General features: G+C 34.7%; 2 protein-coding genes and 1 non-coding gene across 3 annotated transcripts; 2 read left to right on the forward strand and 1 right to left on the reverse strand.

Moving 5' to 3' along the window:
* Nucleotides 1-4,415: 4,415 nt before the first annotated feature.
* LOC135118631 (V-type proton ATPase subunit C) lies at nt 4,416-18,872 on the reverse strand. The gene is made up of 13 exons (XM_064041160.1): nt 18,712-18,872; nt 18,144-18,280; nt 17,122-17,223; nt 16,715-16,766; nt 10,063-10,160; nt 9,574-9,662; nt 8,635-8,733; nt 8,039-8,162; nt 7,247-7,378; nt 6,678-6,775; nt 5,787-5,925; nt 5,299-5,421; nt 4,416-4,949 (listed from the first exon to the last, which is right to left on the reverse strand). The coding sequence occupies exons 2-12, from the start codon at nt 18,270-18,272 to the stop codon at nt 5,329-5,331; spliced, it is 1,155 nt and encodes a 384-aa protein (XP_063897230.1). The 5' UTR covers nt 18,273-18,280; nt 18,712-18,872; the 3' UTR covers nt 4,416-4,949; nt 5,299-5,328.
* Nucleotides 18,873-19,655: 783 nt separating this feature from the next.
* LOC110382103 (large ribosomal subunit protein uL24m) lies at nt 19,656-22,661 on the forward strand. The gene is made up of 6 exons (XM_064041278.1): nt 19,656-19,818; nt 19,904-20,079; nt 20,419-20,536; nt 20,802-20,942; nt 21,930-22,061; nt 22,503-22,661. The coding sequence occupies exons 1-6, from the start codon at nt 19,723-19,725 to the stop codon at nt 22,599-22,601; spliced, it is 762 nt and encodes a 253-aa protein (XP_063897348.1). The 5' UTR covers nt 19,656-19,722; the 3' UTR covers nt 22,602-22,661.
* A 449-nt stretch (nt 22,662-23,110) lies between these two features.
* Nucleotides 23,111-23,229, forward strand: LOC126056646 (5S ribosomal RNA). The gene has a single exon (XR_007512199.1). It is a non-coding gene; the product is annotated as a 5S ribosomal RNA (ribosomal RNA).
* The last annotated feature ends 2,121 nt before the right edge of the window (nt 23,230-25,350 follow it).

Raw genomic sequence — 25,350 nt, forward strand, 5'->3', positions numbered from 1 at the left:
ATTATCATCATCATCATCATCCTTACGAAACACAAACTTACGAACAAAACGCAGTGACATGTTGACAATATTTGACGTTGATTGCTAGTTTCGGTTGTCAAATTGACGAATTTCTACGTCTTCCTTTTGTTTATTGTATTTTTGTTACTGAAATATTCGATAAAATATCAACAAAAATGCCTGAACCCGACAAAACTGCTCCTGTAAACCCTGAAAACATTCCCGAGCAGCCCACAAGAGAATTAACTCAAACAGACCACTTGAATAAGAAGTTATTGACTTCATTGTTCAAAAGGATGGATGAAGGAGGTGACTCAGTTCTCTCAAACATGTTAGAAGACGATAATAAAACGGAAGATCACGAGTGGGAAGACTAGATTATAGTATTATTAGTTCGTAAGAGGTTGATTATAAGCATTCCTTAAAAAAATAAAGTTTTTATAACCTATGTTGGCTTTTTCCTATGACCTATTATTGTTTATAAGGAACATGCAAATAATTTGCTGGCATGATCCATAGTCCATATTTTAAAACTCACTCTTTTGCGAGGTGATCCCATACATGCACCCATAGATTCATGCAAGAGGGCGTACCTACCACCAACGCTTTCCATGTAAATAGAGTGGGACAAAGGTGATTTCATTTTCTCCCTGCACAGATTCAAATTGTGATGAACCATCAACCATAATGAAAAATACTCGTCGATTTTTATTATACTATCAAAGACCCTTATGTACTCTGCCTATACACATCCTTACATTCTCGTATGTACTGCTCCTTTAAAGTACCCTATGTACTCACAGTATTATATACCCTTTCATACTCTCCATAGTACACCCTCATGTACTCACCATATTAAATGCCCTCATTTACTCTCCCTGAATCATCCCTTTTTCATGATTAAATCATTTATTTTAGAATGAATTCCATATAGGTAATAATATATACAATCAGTTGTTAATCTTACAGTCATGGACACATAATTAAAGACACCCCCCGACTCGAAGTGAAATAAATAGTTATGGTACTGACATGAGCTTAAGCACGGTATAAACTGTAGTGTAATAATTATTAAAACAAACATTACATTGTGTTCTTTAAATTAAGGACAAAAAATATTTTCTTTCTTTAATACTTTAGATATAACGCTCTATGGGAAATGAACACTAACTTTTGTAGCTGATACTTGGCTGGTCAGCTAATTAAAGACAGTTAAAGCCCAGTTAAGAAAAGAAACGAAAGATACAAATAGTTGCCATACTTTTTTTTAGAAGTGAGTAAAATACTTATGAAAACTCGAATTAGGTAATAATTTAGGTTTATTTCATTAAAAATTTTCATTTTAGTCAGTGGCGTAGCGTGGGTATCTGCCGCCCGGGGCAGTTGTCGATTTTGCCGCCCCTTCCCGTGTATTTTTTTTAACAAGTGTTACTGACCGTTTGTCATTTTTAACCGACTTCAAAGAAAGGGACTTTTTTTTGTATCGACGTTAAAAATCATCAAATGACCCTTCCCGCTGTGGGTTAACAGCGGTGAGGGAGTGTCAGACTCTTACTGACCAAAACCGTCGTGTTCCGTCGAAGGCTTTATGTTCCAGAGCCGCGGTAACTCTTTCGAACAACCCGCAGCCCCGGCAGAAGGGGGAGGTTCTCAAGTAGACTTTTCTTTTATATCTTTGTTACTTGATTTCTTGAAGGTTTTAAAATTCTTTGAGGTACGCAGGCTAGCGAAGTAGGTACCTATAAGTATATATAAAATTGAAATGTAGGTACTTATAAGTATATATAAAAGCGGGGCTACTTTAAACTGTTTAACAATTTAATTTAATTTACGGGACTAACACTTAAACTAGTTTCCATACCTAAGCGTAAAATTTGGCCTTGTGTCTAGGTAGGTATTGCTTGTAGCATTCAAGTTTATCTAAACCAGTGGTTCTTAACCTTTTAGTCATGAGGGACCACTTTAACTAAAGTTTGTCTTGTCGGGGACCACCTCATCGGTTTACCTAAATTAGCACTCTGCTAAACGCATGTCGGCAGTTGTGTAGATAAGCAAATGCAAATAAAGAAAAGTTGCCTATATAGTTTCCAAATGCGCGAGCGAAGCGAGCGCGAAATTTTTATCGGACTTAAACCAAATATTACGTAAACTTTAGCCCAAACGTACTTAACTTTTTGTTTGTTGGCAGATGCAAAAATAAGGGCATATCGTTTTTGAATACGCGAGCGAAGCGAGCGCGAAATTTTTATCGGACTTAAAACAAAAATTACGTAAAATTTTGCCCAAACGTACCTACTTAACTTTTTGTTTGTTGACAAAAGCAAAAACAAGGGCCATAATATAGTTTCTGAATACGCGAGCGAAGCGAGCGAAATTATCGGACTTAAACCAAATATTACGTAAAATTTAGCCCAAACGTACTTAACTTTTGTTTGTTGACAAATGCTAAATTAAGCGCATACAGTTTCTGAACACGCGAGCGAAGCGAGCAATTAATTATTTTTATTTAAGACTCAAAACCAAAATTACGTAAAATGTAGTGTCACGTGTGTTTTAAGTACCAAATTTTAACAATAATTAATTTTAAGTTTAAAAAGTTTCAACTTTCTTATTTAGTGTTTTGTTATTGTTAGACAGTTTTATGTAGCGGCGCAGATGCTAGAGTTGCGATTTTTTTTTAATTGAGTAAATTTTGCCGCCCCCTAAAAGCTGCCGCCCGGGGAATGTGCCCCTTGCCCCCCCCACGCTACGCCACTGATTTTAGTCCTATCAATAAGACTAGAACAAAAATTCTGGTAAGTAAAATGTTTTAGGCTTTTTAATATTATATTTTGACATACGGATTTACTCATACCACTTGATCTGTAGTAAGGACATGGTAATAAATTTATTATTAAAGATTTCTTATCAATAGCACTAAAAAAGGCATGGTTTGAGAACAACTCAAAACCGACCCCAAGGAAAACTTGTCCGCAAACAGACTTTAAGGCGGTGCTATAGGCAAATAGTGAACCATTTACATGATTCGGTACTGGTTTTTTTGGGAGTCATCTGATGCTAAAAGGACGACAATTGTGTCTGCAGAACTTTTAGACTACAACCGGGTCGGGAAAAGCTGTAAGGCATGGGTATCGGAAGATGTTACTTTTGGAAAAGCACCGCGTGTCCATACTGTAGTTGGCTATTTCTATCAAATGTGAAAGGTGCAGTTAACAGGGGTTCAAAAATGTATTTTTTTCTCATTAAACAAAGGGATACGAATAATTCTAAAATAATGTATCGAAATTAGTCGCCTCCAAAACATGAGATGGAACCAAAGTACACTAAGAAAGTTCTCAAACATAGGAGGCGAAAAAGTAATAGTGTGGGGCTTCTCTCCACTACTTGGTGTGGTGATCTTTTAGAAAGATATTATTAAAAATAGGCGAATTCAAGTACTATAATATTTTAGAAATAGCATTTTGTTATATGCTAAGCATAATTTACCGGTCCTTAGCGCTTTCCAAATTAGAAAAGTTCTGAAAAACACTGTAAGAGTAGTAAAAAGGACTCTTTGATCGAGCAACTTATGACGGTTTTGGTTTGGCCCATCGCAAATTTAATAGAAAAAAAAAAACTGGTGATCGGCCAGAAAACACAATGGCGATAAGTCATACATGAATTATTGATTTTTATGAAGCATGGAAGAAAATTCCCGTAGCGACTTACAACAAAACTGACCGCTTGCACGCTTAGGGATGTCGTGCTGTCATTGAGGTAAAAGGAAATAAACCAAATATTAGTACTCATTAGTATGCTTAGTTACAGTGTAGGAAATGTTGTTATAGAAAAGTACCATCAATAATATTAATAATTTGCATTTCTTCCTCTGAGCAAATGGAGTGTCTTTAATTATATGGCCAGGCCACGGTATGGTTCATACCGCTCGAGATTCGGATAAAGCGAAAAAAAACTTGTCGCGAAGGATCACTGAAGATAGTCTTTAGTTTTAATATTTCACAATGCCCTCTTAAATATTTTAAAATAGAAAATAAAGTTCCACTAGCAATCAGAAAAAAGAAATACAGATGAAATGCGGCAGCAATTTAAGATTCCAACAGTGTCTTTAATTATGTGTCCATGACTGTATATATTACCCCTATTTACACTTGGTATATTCTGCCCCTTTATGCATTTATCTGAATATGTGATAGATGATGATGAATGTGAATTTTCTGCCATATTGGATGGATGTGCTTGCTTACAACCTTGTTTGAAGGCTGGATCTGCGGGATCTGCCCCTGCTGTTTTATTGCAAGTTAGTTGGAACAAGACTGAGTAATGGACTACACAAGACATGCAGGGGTAACCTAACTACAGGAATTAGAGGATTGTGTAGTAAGCACGAAAGCACATTTTAAAATAAAACCACAACAAACAGTAACTTGAATAATATTTTATTATGTACTACACACGTTTGAGGAATGTTCTTATTTACATAGCTTTGCATCTGATGTTATTTACGTTAATATACATTTGTAGGCGTTACGCTACACTACGCAACTCAAGTATAATACTGAACTCAATTCATTTATTTAAACAGGTTTTATTAACTTTCAACAAAAACATCAAGCCATAAAGCTTTACCAAGATTATTGCAACAATTTTATATTTTTCTCAATTCATAATGGCATCTTATTTATAAATAACACATTATATAAATTACACAAACATCTATACCAACAACCTGCATTGTAAAACGAAAAAATATGATTTAAAGATGTCACAAATAAAACGATTTCAAAAAATCTGTACATATAGAAAAATATGCTTTTTTCAAGGGTTGATATTAATTTGGGGATAGATATTAGATATGTTGTATAAAGTAAAATAAATTGTACGATGAAACTTCATGCTATTGCGTGACCGATACAGCCGAACACACAGGATTAACAACCTGGTAACATTACCTGGAACACATACAATACAGTTAGGCATATACCATTCATAAAATTAGACTTACTTATATGGGCTTGAAACTGAAATAATGCGCTTTGAAAATACCTACCATTAAATTCTGAACCTGATATCATAAGTTGTATATCTTTTGCACAATGTTATGCAATTTGAATTGGCATAGGACTTCAAATATGAAGGATAAGGAAGGATAAAATTTCAGATTGTGTTCAGAGACAGAATTGTGCAGTCACAGATTTTATCTAAATGTTTATTAAAACCTGTCTCTCAATTAGATAGAACAGAATTTATTATAAAATATACTTTACGTAAATGAAAATAAAGTATATTTTCCGATATTACCTAATATAAAGGGGTTGTCGTCGGGCGCAGTTAATTCTTGTCGAGCATGTCCACGTTGATCTTGTAGAACACATACGGGAAGTACTCGGACGAACCGAAACCGAGACCCGCCAACTCCGCGTTCTGAAACACAAACGTGTAATTATGAAAAAAATGTTGATTAAAAGTAAAACTTGAATGGTTCCGGAATAGTTTGTGTGTGTATATGCTGTGTTGTATATTGTGTTTGAGAGATGTCCTTCAGTCGTTATGAGTGAGTATATAAGTGGATGGGTGAGTGACTAAATGGGTAAAGAAATAAGAGTGAACTCACTCTTATTTCTTTACCAGTGGCTAAAACAGCGGATGGGTGTTTGTATAATTTTGTGGTGAGCAAATGTGTGAATTGGTTAGTGTATGCGTTTAATTAGTGAGTGAGTTGCTATGGGTGAGTGAGTGCGTGAATAAGTTGCTATGAGTGTGAGTGTATGAATGAGTGTGGTACTGACATCCTGCGCGGAGCTGGTGTGCTGGTGCGCGGAGTGGTCGAGGTGCGCGTAGAGCGTCTGCAGCACTTCGCGCAGCTTCTTGGTGTTCTTGCGAGACGGCACCATCACCACCGCCTGGAAGTTCACCGGGAGGCCGTATCTGTGGAGATATAACAAACAAATAAACTTCATTATTATGTTTGAAGACTCTTTTAACTTCAGGAGATTTTAATTTGGTAGGATAATGGGATTCTACATACTGCAGATTTAATTAAGTATATCTTTCTTCAGTATAACTTAGTTAGTTAGTTAGTTACAGCCTATTTATCGTCCCACTGCTGGGCACAGGCCTCCTCTCACACGGAGAAGGATTGAGCATTAATCACCACGCTTGCTCAATGCGGGTTGGTGATTTCAGACTATATAGTCCAGGTTTCCTCAAGATGTTTTCCTTCACCTTTTTATCAGCCATTGGTGTCTAAGATATACTTAGAAAGTACATACAAACTTAGAAAAGTTGCATTGGTACTTGCCTGACCTGGATTCGAACCCGCGCCCTCATACTCGAGAGGTTGGTTCTTTGCCCACTAGGCCACCACGACTTTTTTTTTCAGTATAACTTAATGTTCTTTAAAAAAATCGCAGCTATATTGGCAGCATAGTAGACAATGCAATGTATTGAATCGCTCATGAAAAGAATGTACGCGCACCAAATTGTGCGCAAAAGCTACTGTACCCATTAACAATCAGAAATAGTGAATTCAAGTACATATTTCAATGTAAATTATAATTCATGTTTTTTATATATTAACTGTTTGTAATGCTGTTGGTGTGCCAATAAAAAAATAAGTGTAGTACTTTTTAATTACGATTTTTTTATCGTGTTTTTGCTATAAAACAATAATAACTGACCTGAGCACGGACTCAACGAAGACACGCAACGCCTTGACGTGTATCCAGGCGCAGAAGCACTCGGAGAAGTTCACCTTCAGCCACCTCACCAGCGGACCCTGGATGATGGAGAGCATATTTCGATTATGGATGAATTGTATATGTATGGTAAGTAGTTAAATGTTGAACTTGTAGTGCAAATATTGTAATATGTCCGAAGTGATATTTGGATATTTTCAATACAATCAATAGTTTTTACAAACTTTCACGACAGCCTGAAATGGTTGCTAAGGCCTATTTTCATTAACAACACAAATGCTAATTTTCTTAATACAAATGTTTACTAAGAAATAATTACGTTCAAGTTTCAAAGTTAGCCGTTGCTTTACGACAAACGGATGTTAATGTTGTCGGTGAAAATGGGCATTAATGCAATAAATACTAAAGTTACTCTGTCTGTACGCAACACGCACAGCTTTTTTGCTAACGAGCAGATATCATCATCTCCCGAGTCTTTTTCCAGCTGTGTTGGGAGAGGTTTCCCGTCTGAGCTGAGTAGATAAATAAACAAGGTAGTAAATAATACTAACGAACTGCTTCTTCTTGTCGGTGACGAGCTTGGTGATCTCGTTCTTGCCGGCCGCCATGTCGGCCTCGTTGTACGAGAACTCGCGCACCACGAACTTGCGCTCGCGGGCGTGGTGCTTGAACTCCTCCACTACCTACACGGGAATACATAAATAAATTCATTAAAAATACTATTTTGGGTCATAAATATTAACGAGCAAAAAATATGTAGGTATGTTCAACTTTTCAATAAACTTATCACTCAAACGAATACCTGTAGATATATTGATACAGTATTTGAATAGTGTTCGTTTTTGAAAAACGTTTTTTGGGTCTCGTATACCTTTAACCATGTCTTCGTTAGGCCAATTATTTGATGGTTCTATACCGTAATAAAAATTATAAACGTTGATACCTGCATATGGACAAAAGTCCCACAAAATGTTGGGCAGTTGCGTCATACTTACTTGTAAATGTAAGCGTAAGCTTGGGAGCAATCAGTAGTCGTCGAGTAGCCGAATCACACAAACACTATAGCGATTAACACACGGCACCGCGCACCGCCGCGGAGGGCGGTGGCGCTCGAACAAAAGAGCACCGCTCGAACGCGCGGTCAGGCGGTGTACGTGTATTAGGCATCAACGGATTTAATACAGGGCAATGCGACATGAGATCCGCTTCACCGCCTACCGCGGCGATGCGCGGTGCCGTGTGTTAATCGCCTATGTTATAGATTCACATACGCAAGTATACAAGTACTTGCTTCCACATCTATAATCATCGTTTCATTATGTTAGCAAACAAAACATATGTACCTTCTTGAAGAGCGTGACGTTGAAGAGCCCGTAGTCGTTGTCCTGGTGGATGAGCTGCGACGAGCGCGGCACGATCATGTCCGTGATCTTCTCGTAGTTCGCTGTCCAGTCGTTGAACATCGACCTGGGGACAGGAATAGCTAGTTAATAACAACTTACATCCCATAAAAAAATATCTAGGTCCAGTTTAACTGATTACCTATAAAGTGTCAGTTAGTTATCTAATAGTTAAAGCTATCTACTGAACAAAAGATGCTTATAATCTCTGCCACTTATTGCTATCCGAGATTTGTGAAACCACATTTATTAATGTAGTTAATCTGTCAGGTAAGTTTCTGATGATAGACTACCAGAAACTTTATCAGATGAAACTGGATATAAAAGAAAAAAAATATCAAGTCTCTCTATGCAATCTTCCCATGATAAAAAACTTTGAGATCACATAGAAGACAAGTGCTATAAACTTATTTTGTGGTTACAATTGTTTTTACAAAACAACAGTTGTTTTAAGAAAACTGCCTTGTGTCGATGTTGCTGTCGGTGGCCTTAAACGTGAACCCAGCAAAACTTAAGTTATCAATATAGTATGTACTTACTTGGGCACGATGACAAGCAGGGTGGTCAAGTACTCGCTGTCCAGTATGAAGTGTTCGCGCTTCACCAAGTCCGCCAAGTTGCGGGTCAGCAGACTGCCACTGCAAGTAGAACCATCAGGGTTAAGTTAACATTCAAATATAAAGGATTTTTTGATGTTTTGCCTAAGTTAACTTTGGATATAAGACGTGATCTTATCGACCGCGGTAATAGACTAACCTCCACACTCAGAGACATATAATAATATTAAGGATATATATATAATATATAATAGCTTAAGTAACCATTAAATGTCTCTGAATGGGGAGGTAAAATATTATTTTTTAAATATTTATTTCGTCGTTGTTCTAGATCTAAATAACTGTTACTGTTACAGCCTTTTTATCGTCCCACTGCTGGGCACAGGCCTCTTCTCACAAGGAGAAGGATTGAGCATTAATCTAAATTAATAAAGAAATAATTAAAATGATAAGAACGTCTATTGGTGTCTTGTTCCTATATTTCATTGTTAGTCTTCAATGTTTGTTAAATAATATTTTCCATCAACCTACATAGTAACGAGACATAATCATGGAAATATTTATATTACTTACGTTCATGAACAGATGCTAAGATTTATAGCTTCATGTTCATAAATTGAGATATAAGAGTTAAGCCATCAAAGCGAAGAATTTTTGCTATCAAAACAAACAGTTTCATAACTCGACGATCAACTAATTATTTTATACTGCATACCTATATGACAGGATGTCGTTAATCTTTGATTCGAATAAAAGTAAAATTATACTTTATCTCTTTCACTAAGATTTTCTTTAAGAAGTACTTAAGGCCTATTCTTATATAATTTTAAATAAGAATACATTATTATACCAAATACATTTTCTTTTCTTTTTTCTTCTTTTCTATACATTCTCTTTAGAAATATAATAGTTATAGCTTACGTCTGCTTCTTCTCCAAGTTCTGTAGGTTGCCCTTGAGTGCGTTGTAGGCGGCCGACTTCTGTTTCAGATCCGAGTCGATCTGACCCACCTGTCATTAACAATGCTATTAATCTATTGTTTAATTAGTAATACTGTGGGACACACAAGGACAAGACAATTAAGTATTAGATTGTTTTTTTTTTAATATATTTCTTGCTACTACATATTTATAGTTCTTTAAACGATATTTAGAGTGAAATTCTCATAAGTGTAAAGAACACAAACTTTTCAGGAGGAAGATATAGGATACGATTTGTTAAGTCTTCTTTCTAGTTTTTTTTGCAAACTCAAACTCAACTTTGTGTTTTTTTTTGTTAAGCCGGAACTCTAGTAGAACATAATTAAAGAAGGTTATGAAGGTAACCCTATACAATACAATACAGATATTTTTTGCTACAAATATGTTGCCTATTGCCAATTTTTTGCTACAAGAAGTAGTTGTAACGAACCTGTTTGCTGATAATATCGGCGATGTTACGCAGACTCTGCTTAATGGGGTACTTCGCCATGTCCCATTGGAAACGGGTAAGGTACGATGGCATGTCGCCTGAAACACAAATAAACAATCAAAAACAAGAAAATATTTTCAAATAAAAAAGCAGAACAAATATTTTTTTAATTTTTTTTCTGGAAATTTTGAGTATTTTTTCATCTCGAAATTGTATAAAAAAATGTTAATTTTAAGTGTTATCATTTTATATTTATTTTTAATTTATAATTTTATATTTAACATTAATAGAAACAAAATCAATACAAAAAACACTGGAAACATTCGTATAATAATCAACATATAACAAGAATATCGTACACTAAAATTGTATAATAATTTTTATTTTGTTATTAAAAAGAGCAAAACCAAAATTGAAACAAAACAAACGAATGGTAAGCATTGTTCAATAAATTGAAATTAATATAACAGTCTAGCTTAACGTGCATTTAGACAAAATACTGTAATTTCTTACTCTTGTACACATTGGGCTTGAAATAGTTGAGTTTATTGACTCTTAAGAGTGATTTTACCCAAGTGGCAAATGTATACAATCGGACAAATAATACGACTTTGAAAAAATGCAGCAATTTTTTTAACAACAATTTTTTTTTTTTTCAAATAGTTGAAAATAACTCCTTTACACGTCAAATATTTTAGTAAAAATATTCCTGTTTTCAAATAATAATAAACCCATATGTATACAAAAGTGTTCTAATACACTCATAGCTCAGTTTCATAGAGAGACATGCACTAAAATTATAATAATAACATGCATACATAATTCCATGCTAGAAAACCCGTATTCAAAATCATGATAAGAAAGTAACAAATATAAAAAAAAACGAAGTTACATGTTTAAATACGGGTACATATTGATAAAAACTACATTATATTTTTGAGGGTGTATTATTTTTATTAGAAAAATGCCTATTTTTTTTTTCAATGTATTGTATTGTATTTATATATTTTAATATATTGTCTATGACTTATGATAGTATGAACTTGGTTGGTATAAATAACCCTTTACTATAATGTAGTTTCTCAATAAAATACATCAATCTATAATATAAAAACAATCTAAGCACATATACCACATTCATATAATATTCTGTATCACGCACCTAAATATACGTTGCTTCAAATTCATCCTTTTTCCTATAATTATTTCAGTAAGACACGAAAAATATAGCAATTCATTTATTCGTTAGTCCCTTAAACTTATTTACCGTATTACGGTGGCAACATTAATACAAGCTTACAAAAAAATATCAATCTACATTTTTTTGGAAAATGTTCTGTGTAAGTATTCAGATCTATAACCGAAACATTGTTTTTAATTTAACCATCTGTATATGATAATTTTGTTATGCAATAAGTGACTTAATTTGGTCTTCGGTCCTAATTATATTTTTCTCCTTCGATAAGAGTAAAGATAAAATCTTAAATAATAAAAACAAAAGTATGAATATCAAGTCCAGTTTATATTTATCTACAAGTTTATTTGCGATTCAAAATCTACAGTAATAATTTATACAACATATAAATTACTGTAACATTAACTAAATGCGTTGTATTGTTTTAACCCGAATAACCGCTTACATATTGATAAATATTTATCAATCCTATCCCAAACTAATATATAGGGGATAGTGGGGTAATTTATGTACTCCAAACAAATTGAAATAGCATAATTAATCACCACTAAATAAACTGGTAAATCCTATAATAAGGTAAAACTGTTGGTGGTTAAATTGTATTAAATCTATTCCTGAAAAGATTTGTGTGAAAACAATTAATTTATTTAAGTGAAAAATCTATTCGCTCGCGAAAATATTGCATGTCCAACAGACATTTAACATACGACTGTTTCCCCGCGCCTTTGCGTTCCGTTCGACGCACACAAATCGTGCACAGTCATAATAAACATTAAAACACCGCCAAACGCGATCCGTTTCATAAATAACCAACGTGACGGAATCAAGGTTATGATCCGTCTTTGTAATAAATCTAATTTTAGCAATACTATAACTAAGTGAAATATGGACTGAGCTGTAACGTAGGCGACTGAAATTTGTGAACTGTAAAATTGAATGATCGGGCATAAATCGATTTTCTGACGTGTTTCTAAAGAGCATTCTTGTTTCGATTCGAAAGTATTATGAATTACATAATTTACTATAGTCGTCCATAGTAAAAAGTCGACACTGTTTTCACGATTTATCGTAAATACATATTTTGCGCACAAAAGCAGAAGTATAACTTAAAAATATATTTTATGTTATAAGTAAAATAAAAATATACAATAACAAAATACAACATCGACATTATTAATAAATTAAACATCTAAGCGAACTAAAAATAACTTAAAAAGCTATAATATAGAACACGTTCAACTGTGTATGAAGCTTCTACGGGGCAATCCGCGAAATTTTGAAATAGTTACTATAATTTCGCAAAATGCCCGGTTTATGTTAACTACACATTATAGACATTACTTGTAAACGTCAAGTCGACGCATGGACACAGCGATGTGGTGCAGGACGTACATTTTGTGAAATTCCTAGCCACATCTTCGTAGCGTCACCCTAAACTTTAATTTAACCAACAAATATACACCAAAATTCAGGATGGCGCTCGCGAAATTTTAAATACGGCCAGCGCCATCTGCTGTTCGGAGATAAAACAATATCAATAGCAAATTGTAGAAGATATTATGAGATATAACATAACAATCACTGCCTTCACATAACCTAGTTTGAGATCTGCAGTTAGCGCTGAACGTAACAACGAAACCTTAGCGAATGTAAAGCTTCGTTATCCTAACTAGTAGGATATACTGGGCCTACTGGGAAAAACTTTGAATAGAACTTGACTCACGTACTCTCCGAGAACGTCCAAACTTTAATGGTTAAAAGTAAACTTGCGATCGTTTCAAGTTCCGTCCAAATGTGGGAGTTAGGTAAGGCGAGGGTTAGGTCTCCTAAACCTTGTGTGAGAATATGGTGGTGGCGTTCCTCTTCGTCGTCATCGTCCCACCGCGGCGAGCTGCGGCCGCTGGACACTTGCGAGGGGTGCGACGCCTCGTACTCGGAATGCTCTCGGTGCTCACAGGGCCAGCACCCGTGGTGCTCCGAGAACGCGGAGTCGCACACCGGGGACGTAGGCGTGGGCGGCGGCTCGCCCCCGCCCGGGTCCGCGTATGATTCAATGCCTAGAGTCGCCACAGTCCATAACCCATCTCATAAACCTTCACTAAGCTTCCTAACGCTTACAATCCCATCGCTAACAACTAATATATACCGCTTATATTCAAATCCTATCTATAGTTTATGGCGGGTGTAAAGTTATTTCAATGCTTCATGTTTTCTAAACAAACCTCGAATCTATTCCGAAGTGGATTATATCAAGATATCGCTTTTATTACGCCTCGATGAATTTAGGATAAAAATAAAGAGGATTTAGTATAGGACAGGAGCAAAATAAAGAATATATTTTCATAATTATAATAAATAAACTAAATAATAATAAAAAATTAAGAAGCGCAAAGCATAGACAATTTTTAAAGCTTGATATAGCTAAGCTATGAATGTCTTGTGAGGCAGTGATTGCTATTATCTATGATATGAAGACATTATATTCAGTAATCTTACTTAGTACAACATATTGTGCGACAACTTACAACGTCTAAAAATTAATTAAAGTTAAGCGAAATGTGGTTTTATTAATAGCTCATGGAGATATGTAATGGATATGAACTTGCACGTTTTGACCAATTCATTTTAAAAAGAGAACATTTTGATGGAAGCTTTTGTAATTTGCCCTCAAATTGTAAATCAGAAATAGTTCTGAATTTAAGGAAATCTCATACTTATCGCAGGCAACTTATCTCAACCCTGCATATCGAAAAAACATTTATCTACAATTATTTCACCTTTTCCAGTGATGATGCTGCAGTGCCATCTGTGAAACTATCACTAGTGTAGTGACCTTCAAAAGCGCTTCCCAAATTCCTGCAGATCTATCGATAGATTCCAAGACACTGACGGACAAGACTGCTGAAAAACTGTTCTAATTTACAGTCGTCATACCTATTATTAGTCTCTAGCAGACCAACAGAAGAAGATTTTTCTTGGTTTTAGTTGTTACATGTATAATATAGGTAAGCATATCCATTACATATCACCTTAACATTAAGTCATATAAATATATCCTATCACCGAATTTATCTCGTTTGATCTGAAGGCACAGTCGCTATGATAACAGTACATTATCTCAATTCAGATGAATATGATGTAACTGATACATATCGAATTTACCCAAGTCGACACTGGTTAAATTGTGCTAACGTATAAAATTACCAGTTTCATATCGTTGGTGGCTCGAAAGGTAATGCTAATTTGAAGTCATTATAAACCGGAGAAATCTTAAACTAAAAAAAAATTAACAATATTCTGAACTTTCACACTATTTTACTAAAAGATTCCGACTAAATAAAAGCCTTCTCCTTATAGGGAGTCGGTAAAAAATGTTCGACTCTCGTAATTTCATGTTAACAAGTAGCCTATGGACGTAATACTAAGTTACATGTCTCGTTGTGTCACCGTCTGTGTTATTATATGCCGTGCAGTTAAAAAAAATGGTAACTGAAAAATCGCTACAAAGTGTTTATTTAATATACACCGTGACGCATGATTACTTAACACATTGTTAACATCCTGTACATGATCTGTGTAGTGCTATTTATTTATAACGATACTATATAAAACCTATAATTTTAATATTCACAAACTTAGCGAAGAAAAGTCATTATAGAACCTCATTTACTGTTTGGTCACTGTTCAACTTTTATGTATAAGTAAATAAATATAGTAAAATGACCCTAAATCAGCATATTTTATTTATATATTAACATATCTTACATACACATACTTATAAACATTTTCTGTAACAACCATATGTTATGTAGCTAGAATACGGCATTATTTTCAAACATATCATAAAAATATACAGATATTTGAAGCGTAAATATTATATCTGAACTCTGAAGCTCGCACAATAATTACTATTAAGCTCAATTTACATAAACTACGAAAAAAATATTACTCACTGCCGCAAACTTTTTTCCATTTCTCAGACACTGAAATGCAATCCCAAAATCTAACATTCTCAATCTAAAATATATATTAAAATTAATTCTAAACACAATTGTGTCAAAAAACTTATTAAATCAGAAAAAAAATAATAAAAAAGCGACACTATATATTGTGATATCTAAGCGTTATGTACATAATGTATATAAAATATTTTATATGTATCGCATTCAATTAAATATAATAAAAATAGATACAATTAAAATTTTGAATTAAGAATCAAAGAATGCGCAATTTAGCCGACTCTCCTCTAAGACCTGTAAGCCAATCGCCTGCCTAATAATATATATTAAAAAAAAAAACAATTTAGTCAAGATTTCCTGTAAATACGATTTAAATTTTACCTTTGGTAGAGTCTCATCCTAATTTAGTCTGATATTCTTCTAATTTTGCCGAATTATTCCTTGCCGCACCGCGAAATATTTGAAACTTCGATAGCAGTGATACCAATATGGTGAATGCAACATAAATTGTTTTCTATACATTCCATTAAATCTATTTACATATCACACATAGGTGCAGTGGTGCAAAGAGATTCGCCATAGTCGTACGTGAACGAATCTCGAACTAAAAATACATGTACAAACACTGTCCACTCAACATTCTTAGCCTTTCATTTTAAAAAGTGATCATGTTGAGTATTTTTATCGACGAAACTTGTATTTTTTTTATGTACGGTAAGTCTATTCGTTCTTTATTCTGTAACTTTAGTACAAAGTAGTGTTCATTTGTTATATGGCCAAGGTTCGTCAATAAACATTATACATAGGTATGTACACATTAGTGCTCAAATATAGGTACTTAAGTGTTCAATATCGGGATTGAGATGAGATGTGTTATGTGAGAAAATGTATTAAAAATAATAAACATTCTCGGGTATTACGCAATGGTATAAATTGCAAATTAATATAAAATATAATAAAATTAAGAAACACACTGACTGACTTGTTCAAATGCGGGCAGTGTGATTAGAAAAAAATAACATGCAAAAAAAATAGGTAAATATAAATAAATAAATTAAAAAATAAATATAAGAAAAATATAAAAGATAACTTTAACCATTGAAATTCAGCGACACATGCTAATAATTTTTCGCACTACTCTGTGCTTTTAATTTATTTATTTGTCTACACCAGTTCATTCTGTTTCTATTTTATTTAAAAATTAGTTCTCATGCTGGCAACATCATAGGCCCAATTCTTTAGCTTTAATTCCTCTATAGTTTCCCAAACATGCCATAAATAACTTTTTTCTCTATTTTTTATTTAAATCATGCAAAATAATCCTATTTTGTTGTTAAAAGTCTATGTTTAAGTTCTTTATTTCAAACCTTTTTCAACTTCCAAAAATCTATAAACAAATGGCACCAAACAATGAAATATGTTTTTAAGAGTAGAATTAAAATCAAAAAGTTTATATATTATGTTTAGTGCCATAAGAAAATAAAGAAAAATAACTTACTGTTGTTTGCCATAAGGTTCTCATGGAGCTTATCGCGTTGGTCTTCCAGTACCTGAGTAAATAAGTTTACGATTATAAAATTACATTCAATAGATTCATTTATTTATATATTCAAGAAAGATGAAGAAATTAATAATAGATTCAAGAGATAAAACATTAAAAAACTTTCAAGAATGTAGAACTTATATAACAGAATATTACAGTTTCAAATACTAATTCTAAATATTTTTTCCCAATTCAAAGTTTTAGGATTTAATCAAAAAAATACTCATCTTTAATTGAAGACTTTTTGGTTTAAAAAGAAAAAAGACGCGCTAGAACATGAATTCTAGGATGATTCTTGTTGTAATATCATCCACGGCAATAATGGCCAATATTTTAGTAATAAACTGAAAATCCCGACTCACCTCACCAAGGTACTGAGCGACTTTCCTCGTGACACTTTCAACGAAGGTGTCGAGCTTACCCAGGTCATCGGACAGTCCCACCAACTGATCCAATGTCCCCACCTGAAAATAGTATTAAAAAAAAAACGATAAGAACACATTTTTTTAATGTTTCAAAGTAGGGAAGGAGATACAGTATTGTAAATAAGCAAATATAGAAAATATTGTGTGGAATATAATGACATATTTTGCCTTTATTGGAATCCATTATTCTTTCTTTAAATTAATAGTATTTTTTATGTAAATATTATTGTAGAGTCTAAACTAATAAAGTTTACATTCATTCATTATTTGTAATTAAAATCCCAGTGTATAAAAAGGCTATGTCATATTGTGAATGAACATAATTTAGTAACACTGATGGAATTCAGAAAATGACCCAGGGGAATAATTACATTCTTTGTCTATGATATTACATGTCAGACAGACATTCTTGTTTTGATAGTTTAGAAAAATATACTCAATATAAGATATAGGTCAAATGAATTTGATTTATGTAACATCATTGTTCATATAGAATGTTTATTTGATTTATTTAAAAAGAATGCTGGTTAGCAACTTGGACTATTCCATGGCAATGAATAATGTTTTATTCAAACGTAAAAAAATAATTGAAAAAATGTCACGGTTCTTAACAATGTTCCTGTTTTTTTTTCATTTATTTTACTGTCAGAAATATAATAAAGCTAATATGAATCTTCTTGATCTTATTGGATGACTATTGAGAAAATATTTAATCTTAAATACCTATTGATTTCCCTGTTTTCGTAGGGTCTTAAAATAAAATGGGTCACGGTAAGATCATGACAAGAAGTATGCATTAATTGGAAGCTGACTTATTACTGACCAAGGACATTTTCAGTCATTATCCAATAGGGAATATGATATGGATAATTTGTTAGAATTACTATTATATTGGACTTAGATTTGTAACAAAGATAACACTACTAATTGAGATAAATAAATGAATCAAAATAGATTACCTTCAGGTCAGGGATTGGAAATTTGTAGTTGGCGCTGAGATTGCCCGACTTGGTGGCATTGTTGAGGGTGTCCCAGGTCTGCTGGCACGTCTTGTCGCCCGGGGCGCTGATCACCCAGTATTCAGACATCTTCACCACTGAAACACCACATAAGACATTGTACTACCAACTCATTATACCAACTAATTATACAGACTCAGTGTAGAAACGCACGTCGCCACCAATGTTACATGTTTGGTGCAATCAAAAACATTTTCGTTGTCCGAAAAATCGATTTTGTACTGCGAAGATGCAGTCTTGATCCCGCGGAAGCGGCCGACGATCTGGTGTTTTTAGCCAGAACGCTGACGCAACGGGCTCGTGCACCTAATCGATACCGAGCCCGGTCCCGCGGCGCCCGCTCGGCGGTCAGACATCCTGGCGCCGGCCGCGAGCAAACCCAAGAAAATCACCCCAAACCACCCCTTACACTCCGTCACTGCCGACTTTGACATCTTTCAGTCCCGCGCAAAAGCATTTAACGGCAACATCTTCCACGTAACACACTCTGTTGAGACACGACACTCACCTGGAACTTATAAATTAATGCTGTTTAACACTAAATATTTGAAACAGCAAATAATTTGGCGAAATCACAAGACAATTCGGGACTAGCCCTTCAACGCCATGAAAATTCACGTGACGCGGTGCTGCCACCTACAACGACTGATATTGGACAGCTGATTTACGTCAATTGTCTATGTTAAATAATAAATTCATATTTTTTTACAATTAATAAATAAAAACTAATACAATGTGCGCTTAATATTATTTCGTAAGTAAATATACAATTGCCGTAATAATTTCACGTTAATTTCATAATTCAATTGATTTTTACTGGATTTTTATACAAAGTTGACAGCAAATTTTGATAATGTCAGATCAAAAAATAAAAAAAATGTTTTTGTCTATGTTTAAGCATTCCGTTACAAGCATTCGAGCATCACATTACGAAGAAGTTAATGTTTATGCATGTACAAAACTGAGGTGCAAAATAACATCGCAAATAAAATACATGTTTTTTTAAACAAAAAGTAACTAATCCCTTTAATCTTTAATTAAAATGAGTATTTATTAAGGCACGCCAGCAGATATACAGATATAGGGTAGTTACTAAGGAGTTTATAGGAGTAGTAGAAGTACATATGGGGGTACAAAGGGGTAGTACATAAGCGAGTTCTTAGGGGAGTACATAAAGAAGTACACATCATACCTACAAAAGGGAGTTTATAAAAGGTAGCATACTGCCATAAGAGTAGTATGTACACAACAGAGTGTACAAGGAATATATAGGGGTGCGTGAAGGAGTATATAGGGATAGTATATAAGAAAATAAATAGGGAAGTACAAAGTAAACTAAACGGGGCTAAGAGAATACATGGGCATATTTTTTTCTAAAACCGTTTTAATCCTGTTTAATCCACATTCGTTGGTTGACCACATTTTACTGACAGTCAATGCAATTTGACATTGTCAATTTTTACATACAAATTGTCAAATAGGAATTTACAAAAGCAGGTTACGAAACAAAACAAAAAAAATGCGAATATTTGGGTTTCTCTCAAAGAAAGTTGGTGATTTGACTGTTAAATACTCTAATTTACCGGAGTCCTTTATTAAAAGAAGCTATGAACAGGTACAGAAATGCGCTGTTGATGTTATTCGACGTCTTTAAAAACATAACCTCGAAAGTTATGTATAATTTTTGTTTCGTGTTTTAGGTGTATTGGAAGAATCCTTCAAAGTATCCGCAGTACCCAACTGCTCAGATAGCTCGTAAAAAGTTTCGTTTTACGACGAACAGGCCTTGGACAGCTCAGTTTCGGATGCAAAATGACCGTAATGTGCACAGGAAGAAAGTGTTCGTCGAACCCGTGGGCGAGTGGAGCTTCTTCAAGTATGAGCATATTTTTTTCGTAAATAAAACCTCTATGTATCTTTGTGCTTATGTCAAACCAGTTCAGCTTATTCTCTATATTGATGATCCACATAAGTAAGAAGGTATAAAAGTACATTTGCAACTATGTACCAGTATTTTACAAGGAGCGACTGCCTATCTGACCTCCTCAACCCAGTTACCCGGGCAACCCAATACCCATTAGTAAGACAGGTTGTCAGACTTACTGGCTTCTGACTACCACAAGTTCTTCCTCAAGATCAGACTAAGTGAAAAGTTCTTTTAAAATCCTTACAATGATGTTCAGATTTTCATAACTTTGTAATGATTATTTTTCAGAGGTGACCGTGTTGAGATAATGGTGGGCAAGGACAAAGGCAAGCAAGGGATTGTGTGCCAAGTCATACAGGAACGTAACTGGGTCATCGTTGAGGGACTCAACACACATCTCAGAGTTGTGAGTTCTTTTGAAGTACAACCTAAATTTGTAAATGTACAGTTTAGTCTTTCAGTCTGAGTCTAGTTAGATATCAAATTGGATACTTTACTATGTAAATGGTACCAGCTACGTGGCAGCTTCTGAACTCCAGTTCACTCCTCATTTTATGTTCCTCATCTTCTGGATACCTTTATGTACTAGAGCTGAGGTGCTTCACCTACCATCTGTACAGAGCATTAATTCTAAATATATTTAAACATGTTTCAAATTTTTTAAATTCCAGGTGGGTAAAGACAAGAAGTTCCCCGGCATCACCATTCAGTCAGAGGCCCCACTACTCGTCACCACTGGGGTGAAGCTGGTGGACCCAGAGACACTGAAGCCCACTGACTTTGAGTGGAGATACACTGAAGAGGGGGACAAGGTATTTATTTAATAAGTACATTAACATGTTCTTATAAAGTGAGCTGCAGTTCTAATTAAAGAGCACTGTTGTTGGAGTTTTCTCAAATCTGCCTGATACACTAGTTGTTCCCACAGTTCCACCTGCAACCAGTGGGAAATACTTCAAATACCTGTATAAAATATGTAGATAGTCTACTTCACTCTGGATTAATGTAGCATTCCAACAGTGGAAGAATTTTTCAAACCAGTTCAGTAGTTCCCTCATGGCCAAAAGAAGTAGTAATCGATAAGATGTATCAAAACATTGATTCCTCTTTATATTTGATGACAGTTACAAATTCTCAAAATAATCCCTCATTTAAAGAATCAACTACATTGGTGTGTGAGTATGCCAGCATAACATATTTATTTACAGTTGGCATTGACATTCAGTATTTTGGCAAATCAGCACAACTGCAACTGCCAAATGCTGGTTGAATTTAACTTTTGTGTTACTAGCTCAATAACTAGAAACAAGTAAATAAAACAGATTGACTCAACAGAACTTTGGAGATGCTCAAATGTTGCATCAAAATCAAATAATGTAATTTAACATTCCATCAATGTATTTAATAATATCAAGAGTTAACTTAATAGGTATGTATACAGATACATACAGGAATGAATTTTAAGCTGACCACAAAAAAAAACTGGTGGTCCAGAATCATTCTTTTGTCTTATGACGCCTGTGACCGTTCAATCTGTTAAAAAATAAACATCTTTCGATATCAATAACTTTTCTTTTTTGTACTAAAACACGACAAAATAAAAATATACGTATCTATAAAACTTATTTAACTATAAGTTGACAAAGTTTGAGTACTGGATAAAATTCATTCCTGTATACCATACATAACATATGTTTCATAATATAGGCAGGAATCTTCAATCGGTAAAGACTCAATAACATGATAAAAATTACTGTTTTTCTCTTTTATTTTAATTATTTACTAACATTAACTTGTAGGTGCGTGTATCTCTGGCCAGTAGTAGAATCATCCCGATACCAAAGACAGCGGAAGAGACCATGGATTACAAGAGTAAAGAGCTCTATGTGGAGAATGTTGACAAGGATACCACCAGCGATACTGTTGCTAAGGTAAATAAACTTTTTGCTGCAATAAAATTAACCTTTCCATTGTAAATATCTGAAACTGGCTTCCGCCAGCGGTTTCATTCGATTCCCGTGGAAACTACTTGGTGTACTTGCATAAAAATTTGCCTTAGCATCCTTTGATTAATGGGTAACTTACTTGCCCAAAGAATTTTTTAATTCGATCCCAGTAGTTTCTGAGATAAGCACGTTCAAATATGTTATGATTAGAGTTTCAATTTATTTTTTTAAGAAAGAGGAGTTAAGCTTAAAGCTTTTGAAGGGTTAACTATCACAGTATTTGCGAAATAATTATTAAATACTTGAAAATAATTTTGCAAGCACTTTTCACCTACATTTTCGTGTAGGTTAAATTAATTTATTTTCTACCGTGCGTATATATATTAGCGATAGTCATTAATCAATATTATCGTTTTATTTTTACAGGTAACTTTCGCGCCAAAATTAAGAACGTTCGAGATGGATATAATGGAAGAGATGGGCATCAAGGAGGACAGAGTTCCCGCCAAATCATACTGGTATTAAACAAATGTAGTGTAATAGTGATCATTGTACATTTTATTATAGATAATATTGTGAAAATAACGTGTTTTATTTCTTATCCTTCAGTCAGTCAATGCCTGTAAAAGTTTGTAAATGCAAGGCAATATTTTTTTTCGTTGATTAGCTAGTTTATTGTTATGTGAGCAGAGCGTTAATTTAGCAGTACTGTAGTTAAGAAAAAAAAATCAGTTTTCTATATGATGAAAATTTGTCTTTACATAAAAATGTGCTACTTATTACAACGACATCTATGATACTTCTGGGGAAGTTATATAGTCAAACGCCATCTATGCACAAAACTAGAAAGAGTAGATAATATAATAGATAGCGTTGCTTCCGTAACTGAGTAAGTAAAGAAAATGTAGTATTTCATAGAGTTAGCTTTGTTAGTGATATTTTTATGTGTTTGTTATAAATAACATAGGTACATAAAAAACAATATTTAAAGTATAATATTTACGAAACTGAACCAGTATTTGAAGTAGACGTTCGTCAACGTCCATACCACGTTGAAAGCACCGGTTCTCGTCCGATCACCGAAGTTAAGCAACATCGGGCGCGGTTAGTACTTGGATGGGTGACCGCCTGGGAATACCGCGTGACGTTGACTTTTTGCAAAATTTGCTTTCATCAATGTATTTTGCTTTCTACGCGAATTTCTAATATTTTGGAACTGTTTTTCTATTATTACTTAGATAAACCGCTACAGTAATCAGTGGTGTGGAGTTAAAATATTTTTCGTATTCTCCGACGAAACTACTAGAAATTAGAAATCAAATGGATTTTGTTTCAAAACTTGATGAAAAGGTGGAAAAAACCTTAATATATTACCTGTATTTAATGGATAATGACGTCACAAATCAGATTTTCCTCAAAATTATGCATTTCTTCACTATCATGAAGATAACCTAAATTGCATCGAGGTACCTAAGAAGTTTCCGATAGCAGCAAAAATGCGACTAAATGCAGATAGCAATGACTTTGAAAGGTTATCAGAAGATTTTGTTGTTCTTATTTGATGAAGGAGTTCGGTAATCCATCTTTTTCCAAAAAGCTTAGGTACGTACCTAAGTACCTACTGCAAACTTAGGTACTTACTTAAATATTTTATTGCTGGGAAATCATAAAATTACCCCTTCCGCCGCGGGTGCAGCGTGAGGGAGTGTCAGACAAACCCATCATGTTTATTATTGAGCCCTTTATGTACCTACCAGGGCCACGGTAACTCTTTCGAACAATCCCGCAGCCTTGGTGGGTGCCTATCTGCCTATCTACCTAGACTAGATACCTCATGATCATCCTTCTGCAATTTTATTTGTGTCTACCTACATAATAGTAGTCTAGTACTAAGGCATAGTCTATCTGCCGTCTGTCACAAGTAACATTATTTCTAGCCATGTCAACTTTCACATGATTCATCTGCCGTTTCTTTGGTCACCCCTTTCCACCTAGTAGGTAAGTAATAAAAATTTAAGTATTTTTTTTAAGCCGCTTATTAACCTATTTGTTGCTATGTAATCGAAAGTAATTAGGAAGGTAGGTAGATTTGATACGAAGGTTCGATAAGCATTTCTATTAAGGGCTAGGTCAGACTGATCTGAAAGATGTTTTCAGTTGAATTTAATTTTGAACTAATAACTTCTTTAGTTTGGCTGTGCACTTTTTGTGATGGGGGAAAAATACTAAACTCGCGATGTCACGTGACCAACAGATTTGAAAGACATTTAACATCTTGTGATGTGCTATGCATGCAGCTACATGGAGATCACACTACTAAAACATCATGTAACTAGGCGTATTTTCTTCTTGCTTTGTTCCCAATTTTATTTGGGGTCGGCGCAATAAGATCTCTTTCGCTTCCATTTCTACCTCTTACGCTTCATACTGACACTCACTCCCTCCTAATTCATGTCATCTTTCAGGCAATCCATGCATCTTTTCTTAGGTCTTCCGCGCCTTTACCTATCGACAGGCCCGCCGTAAGCGGGCGTGCAGCGCGTGCACCGCACGCGGGCGGCACGTCCTAGGGGGCGGCAAATCGAGCGACCTATCACGTAATATTAAAAAAATACAATATCTTTTTACCAATTATTTGATTTCAATATTTCCGAACACAGCAATAGCGCTAAGAATATAACTTACACTGCCGGTTTCAGTTACATCTGTTGATCATTTTCAAAATTAAAAATTATTAAAAAAGATTTAAGATCAACCATTAGCGTAGCGTGGGGGGAGAGAGCAAATGCCCTGGGCGGCACTATTTAGGGGGCGGCAAAATTAACCCATACGGCAAAATTAAACCATAATTACCTAATAAACATATTTTTACTAAAAATAGATGACTAGATTAGCAATAAAATTTCAGAAAAGCCGCCCTCGCTTTGGTCGTCCCCTATCAATTTTGACGGGTTCATCCTTTGCATCCCCAAAATTATCGCTGCGCTCGCGCCTCCATGTCAGATATCGCAGTCAGTAGCGATTTTAGGGTAGGGCGCGGTTGGGCTACGGCCCAGGGCGCCGGATATAAGCAGCCGCAGGCCCCAACCAATCTTGATCAGATGTTACTCCTATTTTTGTTTTAAATTTCATCAAAGATTGCAACTTACAAGAACTGTACCCAAATGAATGGATAGCATCAGGGCCATCTTAACCAATGGTGCAGCGTGCGCGAATAACCCGGGCGCCGCGGGCTCAGGGGCGCCGAAGCGAATTTGTGTTTAATTCCGCGTTA

Source organism: Helicoverpa armigera, chromosome 24 (genome assembly GCF_030705265.1).
Source record: "Helicoverpa armigera isolate CAAS_96S chromosome 24, ASM3070526v1, whole genome shotgun sequence".
Taxonomy (NCBI): Eukaryota; Metazoa; Arthropoda; class Insecta; order Lepidoptera; family Noctuidae; genus Helicoverpa; species Helicoverpa armigera.

Bases quoted from the DNA above. Each gene is read 5' to 3' on its own strand.
- LOC135118631 (XM_064041160.1), bottom strand. From the start codon at position 18,272: ATGTCTGAATACTGGGTGATCAGCGCCCCGGGCGACAAGACGTGCCAG. The intron at 8,163-8,634 runs GTAAGTACATAC...TCCTGTCCCCAG, and splicing joins CTGCTTGTCATCGTGCCCAA to GTCGATGTTCAACGACTGGA. The intron at 7,379-8,038 runs GTACATATGTTT...ATTCCCGTGTAG, and splicing joins ACGTCACGCTCTTCAAGAAG to GTAGTGGAGGAGTTCAAGCA.
- LOC110382103 (XM_064041278.1), top strand. From the start codon at position 19,723: ATGCGAATATTTGGGTTTCTCTCAAAGAAAGTTGGTGATTTGACTGTT. The intron at 19,819-19,903 runs GTACAGAAATGC...TTCGTGTTTTAG, and splicing joins TTAAAAGAAGCTATGAACAG to GTGTATTGGAAGAATCCTTC. The intron at 20,080-20,418 runs GTATGAGCATAT...ATTATTTTTCAG, and splicing joins GGCGAGTGGAGCTTCTTCAA to AGGTGACCGTGTTGAGATAA.